Source organism: Triticum aestivum, chromosome 5D (assembly GCF_018294505.1).
Source record: "Triticum aestivum cultivar Chinese Spring chromosome 5D, IWGSC CS RefSeq v2.1, whole genome shotgun sequence".
Taxonomy (NCBI): Eukaryota; Viridiplantae; Streptophyta; class Magnoliopsida; order Poales; family Poaceae; genus Triticum; species Triticum aestivum.
This window is the reverse complement of record NC_057808.1, coordinates 530,147,802-530,156,309: the sequence shown is the minus strand read 5'-3', so window position 1 is coordinate 530,156,309 and position 8,508 is coordinate 530,147,802. Positions and strand designations below refer to the sequence as shown.

General features: G+C 48.0%; 1 protein-coding gene across 1 annotated transcript; it reads right to left on the bottom strand.

The window, feature by feature from the left end:
• Positions 1-4,162: 4,162 nt before the first annotated feature.
• Positions 4,163-7,472, bottom strand: LOC123126010 (probable mixed-linked glucan synthase 7). Its single transcript, XM_044546435.1, has 2 exons — positions 7,327-7,472; positions 4,163-6,443 (listed from the first exon to the last, which is right to left on the bottom strand). Exons 1-2 carry the CDS (start codon positions 7,470-7,472, stop codon positions 4,163-4,165), a joined length of 2,427 nt encoding a protein of 808 aa, XP_044402370.1.
• Positions 7,473-8,508: the final 1,036 nt, after the last annotated feature.

Below are 8,508 nucleotides of genomic sequence, written 5' to 3'. Positions count from 1 at the left end.
TTTTCCGGATAATCCTTTTTTTCACGTATCCATTTGCAGTCTCTTCAGAATGCCTCTGAAAGTACTTATTAAGCTTGAAGAAGGTGTACTCCACTATTGCAGTCACCGGCAATGCACGAGCACCCTTCAACACATTGTTGAAACATTCTACCAGATTGCTCATCATGTCGCCATATCGCCTACCACCATCGTCATGAGCGCGTGCCCACTTGTGCTTCTCCCTTAAATTCCTAGTTAAGAACTCTTTTCCCCCTTCGTTCACCGCTGCAAAGAGTTTGTTGTACCGAGCATCGAAACCTTCGGTGGTGAAGGCCACACATACATGGGTAAGGTCTTTGCTGAGCTCCTTGCTCTTACATGCCCGGTAAAAGTTGGCCACGAAATGCCTCATGCACCATCTGTGGTGAAGCTTTGAAAATCCTGGAATAACAATGTCCATTGCCTTGAGTATGCCATGGTGCCGGTCCGATATGATGCATACCTCCCTAGCCCAAATCACGTTGTGCCTAACATGACCCATGAACCACTCCCAGTTGTCTTGGTGCTCTGAAGGCACCAAAGCAAATGCAACTGGCAACACGTTGTCGTTTGATGAGTGCGCCATTGCTACCATTAGTGTGCCCTTGTATCTATCGGTCAAGAACGTGCCATCTATAGACAAGACCGGACAACAATGCTGAAACGCCTCCACACATTGTCCATAACTGCAGAAGGCACGGTGGAACACTCCCTCGTGATCCTCGACCACATGAAACATGCCCGGGTTCTTATGTGCAATCGCGCCCAACAACCTCGGGAGCTGGTTGTATGCTTCTTCATAACCACCATACAACATTCTAATAGCATTTGCCTTTGCCTTTGTTGGAGTAAATGACCACGGGTAGCCTAACCGACTCCCCCTGGCTCTTTAAAAATTATCGGGTCGATCGAGCCTTCAAGCACCCGAAGCACAGGGCCGCCTCCCCCTGGCCGGCTATCTCACAGGCTTTCTTTCTCCAAGTTATGCCATATGAACACACCATTCTTCTCAAACATAAGCACATCATTTCTTTCTTCTACATATGCACACATATCATCTAGAGTACCAAATTTCACCATCAAATAAATTTCATAATCATCATCCGCCATTCTATTGAACAAATCATGTCACACACAATCATCCAATTTCACCATCTCTTTTGCAAAAAAAATTATGCCATATATATATTCAACTATATTGTCATACCACTTCACACATATAATATTTTTTTCTAAATATATTTGCTTGCCAAAGTAGTCTTCTCAGATTCAAACAAATATTATGCCATCTATATATTCAACATATAGCTAATTTACTAGCACATGCATACATCATCTATAATTCAAAAAAATTCACAAACTATGTCTATTGGTGGACAACTACAAACATCTACCAACTACACTACCTACCAAATCATCTATCAACTACTACAAACTATTTCCTAAAACAAAGAAACCATCTACTAATCTAACATCACCTAATGTGAAATAATGCATCCAACAAGAGAGGGGAAAACCAAAACAAATTGGAGGGAATGGGGGAGAATACCTCAAAGAAGCTTGGGGGGGGGTCAGATCTACAAGTTTGAGCGGTTAATGGAGTAGATCAGGGGGGGTGGTGGTGTGAGGGAGAGGAGGGGCGACGAACAGAGCCCAGGCGCCGCCAGGAGAAGTTGAGATGGGGATGGGTGGGCTGGCCCACGCGGCTATCCAGTTACCAGGGCCAGACGCCAGGGTCCTTGGCGTCTGGCGGCTTTGCCACGTCAGCAGGTCAACGGGCAGGCGGGCAGTGCGGGCCAGGGGCCAAACGTCAGGGTCCCTGGCGTCTGCTTCGCAACCCAGACGCCAGGGATGTTGGCGTCATCCAAAGAGGTCAGTATCGAATTTTTTTTAAACAAGATCAAATCGGGATTTTGTTAGCCACATAGGTCAGAACAGTAATTTTGTCCGGTTTTGCGTATAGGGCCCCTCGTGTTCGCGAGCTGGAGCGTCTGCGTGAGCGCCGTCGGTCAGATGAGCAAATACGGACGTCTGTCTTTTATTTCGAACAACGCAAATACCTGTGCATTGCAACAAGAGAAAATACCTGTTTTTACTAACCACGGTTGACCAGACAAAATTTTCTTTCATGATTCGAGGAACATGGCGTGAAGCTTACATGGGGTGATTCTGAGTAATTGATCTGAACTACATTTTTTAATGAAAAAACTTTTCATCTATTTATCAAACATCATGACGGTATATAGAAACATCCAAAGTACTTCCTCCGTCCCAAAATTCTTGTCTTAGATTTGTCTAGATACGGATGTCGTATCTAGACAAATCTAAGACAAGAATTTTGGGACGGAGGGAGTAATAAATATTACATCAATGTCCGGATAAAAATTCAACGCACTCCAACACTCCTAATCCAATTAGTATCACAGTTTCTCTAGAACATATAAGTATAGCCAAATACCCCTAATATGAAGAAAAATTGTTCTTTCAAACCGGCCATGTTTAAAAATATTTGTCTAATTAAATACTAATTTTTTAAAATACTCGTATAATTAAAAGACATGTATTCATAAAAAAATAATGTTCACACAAATTTTAAAATATATACATTGTAAAAAGAATATTCGTGTAATTTTAAATAGGTCTCACATTTTAGAGAAAATATTATGTTTTTAACATAATTATATTTTAGAAAAAGGAAAAGAAACAAAAAATAGAATTCTGATAAAATAAAGAAAGGCAGGAAAGGGAACAATTGAATAGAAAGAGAAAAAAGAAATAAAGTGAAAAAAGAACAACAAAACAGATAAACCCCATTCCTAAAAAAAAACCTAAAGAAAACCACAGGGAAGAAAACAAAGATGGGAATCAATGGAGAAATATCACCCAATGTTAGCCCGGCCATGCAGGCGCGACTATAGATGAGTACGAGGTACATCACCGCTGATCCTGGCTCGTAGCCAGACACTGGCGCAGAAAGCCCGTTCATGAAGAATTATAAGCTCATCGGTACTAAGTTATGATAACAAATATTAGAGTTAATTGCACCTTGGTATCATAATTGGTGCTAGGGTAACCAATTAGCGAATTAGTATCATTTTACGTTTTTTTGCATGTCAGTACCAAGTCTAGGCAGAACGTAACAAATCGAGCCAAACCTGGCATGTTGTATTACAGAAAACCCACTTGTTTTATATTTAAATCACGCCAGTGGCCGTGGGCCGTGTCAAACCTGACTCAGGCGAGTCCAACTTTACACGTGCGCCCCCCTCCCCCCGGATTAAAACTAAGCTAACCGGAGAAATAACCATGGCCAGGGCAGGGGCGTTCATCGTCTTCTTTAGCACGACCGAACAATGACCAGGCGACGGGGGTGATGGGACTCGCGGTAGTTGAGGAGGAGAGCTGCGGGCAGTGAGAATGGGCGGATTAGGCCATGGGGGCACCAGATCTGGGCGGCGGCGCAAGGGTTCCGCCGGACGACGTCCAGATCGGCTGCGGGGGAGCTCGGGTGTTCGTCCATGGAGGTTCTTGCACTAAGAGAGACAGGGAGATGAGATACTTGGAGTGAGGAGGAGGAAAAGGAAGGAACATGAGGAAGGGGGAGTCGGGCGATGATGGGGCGCATCTGCTGCTGCCGGTGGCCAAAGGAGGCGAGCTCCGGCTCGGGCTTGTCGTGATGGAAGGCTTTTGCGTCAAAGTCAAAAATCAAGGAGAATAGCCTTGTTTTAAGCTAACAAGGGCGTTTGCATGGTTAAATATAAAGCAAGGGGGCTTCTGCAAAAACATCAGTACCTGACAAGCGGGCCCGGCTTGTCATTTTCCCGTCAAAATGGGTTTATACGAGGATTAGCTCAATTTTTATGACTCCCCCAGATTTGCCACTATCATGAAAAAAACAAAGTGGTTCCAATCCGTTATTCTATCTCCAATTTGATACCAACGTGCAGTTAACTTCAGAATTACACAGTCTTAAATTAGTTGTCTTACATTTGTCTAGATACGAATATACCTAATACTAAAAATGTGTCTAGTCACATCCGTATCTAGACAAATAGTCAAATTTGGGGCGGAGGGAGTACTAGAAAGTTAAGTTAGTGAAGCAATTGCATTTGAAATTTTACTAGTGGGCCAAATAACAGGCATATTAAAGCATATGCAAATGGAGGACAAAACATAGTGATAGAACTGTGAACCCTACGACGAGCAAGAGGAGGGGGCTCAACGTCTTGCTCCAACGGCCCATGAGACCAAGGGCGAAGGGGTGGAGATGCACCACCACCCACGCGTTGAACGCCATCGCGAGCACCGCCGCGGGGCCTTTCCTCCACCGCCCCTCTTGTACTGCTGCCGCCATGGACATCACGTTCACGGCCAGCACCACGGCCGTCGGAACCATCAGCACCGTCCATCTCACGGCGTACAGCTCTGCGAACCTCTCTTTTACACCGCCACCGGGGCTCGACGCCCGCTGCTTGGACGTCAGCTTGAAGGCTATCTCCTTCCCCGCCGAAACCTTGAGCGCCACCTGCACCACCGCGGCCGCGTACGCGCTCGTGGCGGACACCATCCAGAACTGCTCGTTCCGCCACCACTCGCCCAGCGTTATGCCCGACCACCGCACCTCCAGCACGGCCACCATGGCCAGCGTCAGCATCAGCGCCGCCACAAAGCCCATGTACGTGCCCGACGGCGGCATGGTGACTGAGAAGGCGCTCGCGCTCGCGCTCCGGGTCACGAGCGGGATCGCCGGCAGGAGGCAGTAGAGCAGGAGGAAGATGGAGGTGAACGGGTACACCGTCGTGTTGAGGTACGCCAGGCGCTGCAGCGGGTGGAGCCGGGCCCCGGCGAGGAGGGCGTTGTTGCGGGAGAAGAATATCTCGAGGGAGCCCGCCGCCCAGCGGAGGACCTGGTGCAGCCGGTCTGTGAGGTTGATGGGCGCGGTGCCGCGGAACGCGTCCGGCGCGGTGGCGCAGTAGGCGGAGCGCCACCCTCGCCGGTGCATGCAGAAGCCCGTGGCCACGTCCTCTGTCACTGTGCCGTATATCCAGCCGATGTCCCGGCCCCACGCCGTCCTGTCCTCGTAGCCGCACGAGACAAGTGCGGTTGCCTCGCCGACGGCAGCCCCGTCGAACGAGCGCGGCGGTTTAGTAGTTGTGTTCCATTGCTCCGACCGGTTCAAGCCAAGGGCCGCACGCACCGAGCCAAGGAACGGCGTCGAGATGCCAAACTTGTCAGCCTCTGTGGCGACGTCCTTGCCAGCGTCGCGGTCACCACCATGTGGTCTCCAGAGTGGCGGGTCGGCGTTGTATAGCGCCGCACGGCGAAACATGCAGCCGGTGCCCACGTAAATGGGTCCCTGGAGGCCGTCGAGGCCGAGCTCCGTGCAGTCGAAGAAGACGCGGTTGTGGTTGGCGTACCGGTCGGCGGGGTCGACGCCGTCGAAGCGCTGCGGGAACTGGACGAACGCCACGTTGCTGCCGCCGCGGTCGAGCATGAGGCAGACGCCGGCGCGGAGGGCCTGCGAGTTGTTGACGTAGTGGTCGCAGTCGAGGTTGAGGATGAAGGGCGCGTTGGAGAGCACGGCCGAGGTGCGGAGCAGCGCGTTCATGGCACCTGCCTTCCGGTGGTGCACGCGGCCGTGGCGCTTCTCCCGGCACATGTACACGACCGCTGGAACACGCACGTCGACGGAGCTGAGGTCCAGAAGATCACTGACGCCGAGCTCTGGCGTACTGCCCGGAGGACCGACTAGCACTTCAACAACTCCGGCATGATTTTCCGCCGTGCCGCGCGACCATTGCTGTGGCCGCACGTCTCCGGCGTGGAGCGCGTCGATCCGCAGCCGCAGTTCTTCGTACTCCCGGCGCACACGCCTCCGGTCCCGTGCCAGCTCCGGCCACGACCTTCCCATATAGTCAGCCCTTGACACCACCCTCGCCTTGACGCCGGGGCAGAAGTAGGCCTCTGGGTTCCTCGGCTCGACCCCGTGCTTCCGGCAGAACGGCACCCACAGTCTGGCGAAGCAGGCAGCGTGCGCCACCGCCTCGCGCGTGAGCAGAGCGCCGCCGTCGTCTGAGACGTAGCACGTGAGTTTGTCTGGGGGGTAGTCCGCGGCGAGGATGGAGAGGATAGTGTTCACGGTCACCAGCGGCGGCTCCTTCTCGGGATCGGTGGTGGTGACAAATACATCCATGGTCGGAAGCCGCGGCTCCTCGAGCGCCGTGACGTAGACGGTGCGCCGGACAGGCTGCATCTTGGGCAGCTGGTCCAGCACCCACATCAGGGCGAACCAGAGCTCGCCGGCGATGGACATGGTCCACATTGCACGAGCTGTAGTTGTGCCGTCGCTGATCACTGTAAGAGCAGTGCTGACTCGCCATTTGAAGAACAGCACGAAGATGGTCAGCCGAACAAATACCATGAGCCTGCAAACACCATGGATTTCGCTACTAAATTGCATAAATATGTTTGTCACACATAAGCTTTTAGTCATTTTCCACATATTTTTTAGTAATATTTAATTGCATGAGTCCTCTATATACTTACTCCTATTCACTCTATTAAAAAGGGAGGATGAATTTCGACATTTTAAAATGTCACTTTGAGCACTTAGATTTCATGACACGATAAAGAAAAGGGTCTGTATAGGACACATCTAGATGTGACATAGTTATGTCACATCTAAAATAATGTCCACTCTATTTGCGATCTATTTTTTTCCTAGTTTTTTTGTTTTTTATGACTGCATTATATATTTATGGGAGCTTAGTTGTGACATCCTTAAAAAACATCTAATGTGAAGTAGACAAACTGTAAAGAAAAAGGCTATAAGAATTCATCATTTTTAAGCATTCGGTGCAACAAATTCATATCAGATTCAACATATGTCTCAAGTTGTAAAGTAAACACGGGAAAATAATTAGTCAAAAATATTTTTTAATCACATCCAACTGTTCTACTTTCTTTTTACTTCCCATGAAACCCTGTTAGCTGCACTTAACAAATTTTAACTCTGCGCATTTTATATGAACTAGTTGAACTACTCATGAGTCACAATATTGTGTACTACTCCCTCTGTCCCACAATAAGTGTCTCAACTTTGTACTAGCTCTAATACAACTCAAGACACTTATTTTAGAATGGAGGGAGTATCTGTGTAACTTAATGTAAGTTCGTTTCTGAGTTCAATATAGATGGAGACATGGAGTAGTATATGTTCACAAGTTTTATCGTGAAGAACTTGTAGGTTTTATACTTAAACACGAACATGTTCGAATAACTAAGTATGCATATATAGCTGATGATTACCTGTACAACTTGATGGTAACCGTGGTAAGTTTCGTGGTCCGAACAAGCAGGTTCTTGACACTGGCCGACTTCTGATCCTCGGACGGCTCCTTCTCATCCAAGGTTGCAGCATAGTCATGCTTCTTGGTGATATATGTCATTGACATGCTCCCACTGACCAAGCGCTATGTTGTTCTTGACGAGAAGGCTAGCTCATGTGTGGAATCAACCCTATATATGGAGGACATGTCATTCACCCATCGTTGCTACTTTTTTTCACTTTATACTAAGCTTCCGTACTTATCCTAGCTTATTCATTCATATTTTGTTAACCGGTGGCGGTATTTGACTCTTATCCCACCAAAATGTGCAAGAACTTTACACACACTTAGTTTGTTCACAGCACACCAAAGATTGGTGATAGATTCCATGCACTTCGCGGCTCGTAAGTGGCATGAGTACACCCGAGCACTAAATTTGGTCCACATTGTTGATTTGTTTCCACATCCATTTGCTTGTCCAATACTAAACAAAGCGTTGTTACATTAAGACCCACATATGTGATGCACAATAAGTGGCGGGTCTTTGTGACACGCCACTTATTATGACCAATTAGTGATGAGTCCTACGGCGACCCATCGCTTGTATGGCTTTCGGGTCGAGGCCTAACATTCACCTGCCACTAATGAATTTTCATAACTTTTTAGAGGAAATTTGCACTGCTAAGGAGGTGATGACACAACACATCAATGATCTTAGTGATGGTCCTAATGTGACTTATGACACAATCTTAAGTGGTGGCTCTTCCTTTGAAAGATATTAGCAATGGGTCTGCTGGAAATCGATCCCACCTAGTGGTCTTTCCCTTTTGCCAAGCAAAGGGTGGTGGACTCCTAAGCGGGTACGTGCATGCCACCTATCTAGGGGTAGGCCTCCACAATTGTATGTATATTCTCTTCGGATCTGAATAATAAAGAGAAGAGTGGTAGCCTACATATTGTGTCTACTTTGTTTCTCCCTTCTGTTTTTCTTATATACTACTCGTGTGTGTGTTCCATCATAGTCTCAACATGTTATTAGCACAAAGCTCTACCAAGACACACTACGACGAGGAGAAGGAGAAGCATGTAGCTTAAGGTGTTTTTAAGGGGTATTGGAGGGGAACGTTTGGTTCCTGGGTACATATGTACCCTATATGGATTT

What these genes read in the sequence shown, in the direction of transcription:
- LOC123126010 (XM_044546435.1), bottom strand. Translation starts at nt 7,472, where the DNA reads ATGTCAATGACATATATCACCAAGAAGCATGACTATGCTGCAACCTTG. An exon ending in GTTACCATCAAGTTGTACAG is followed by an intron (nt 6,444 to 7,326) that starts GTAATCATCAGC and finishes TGGTGTTTGCAG; the next exon opens with GCTCATGGTATTTGTTCGGC.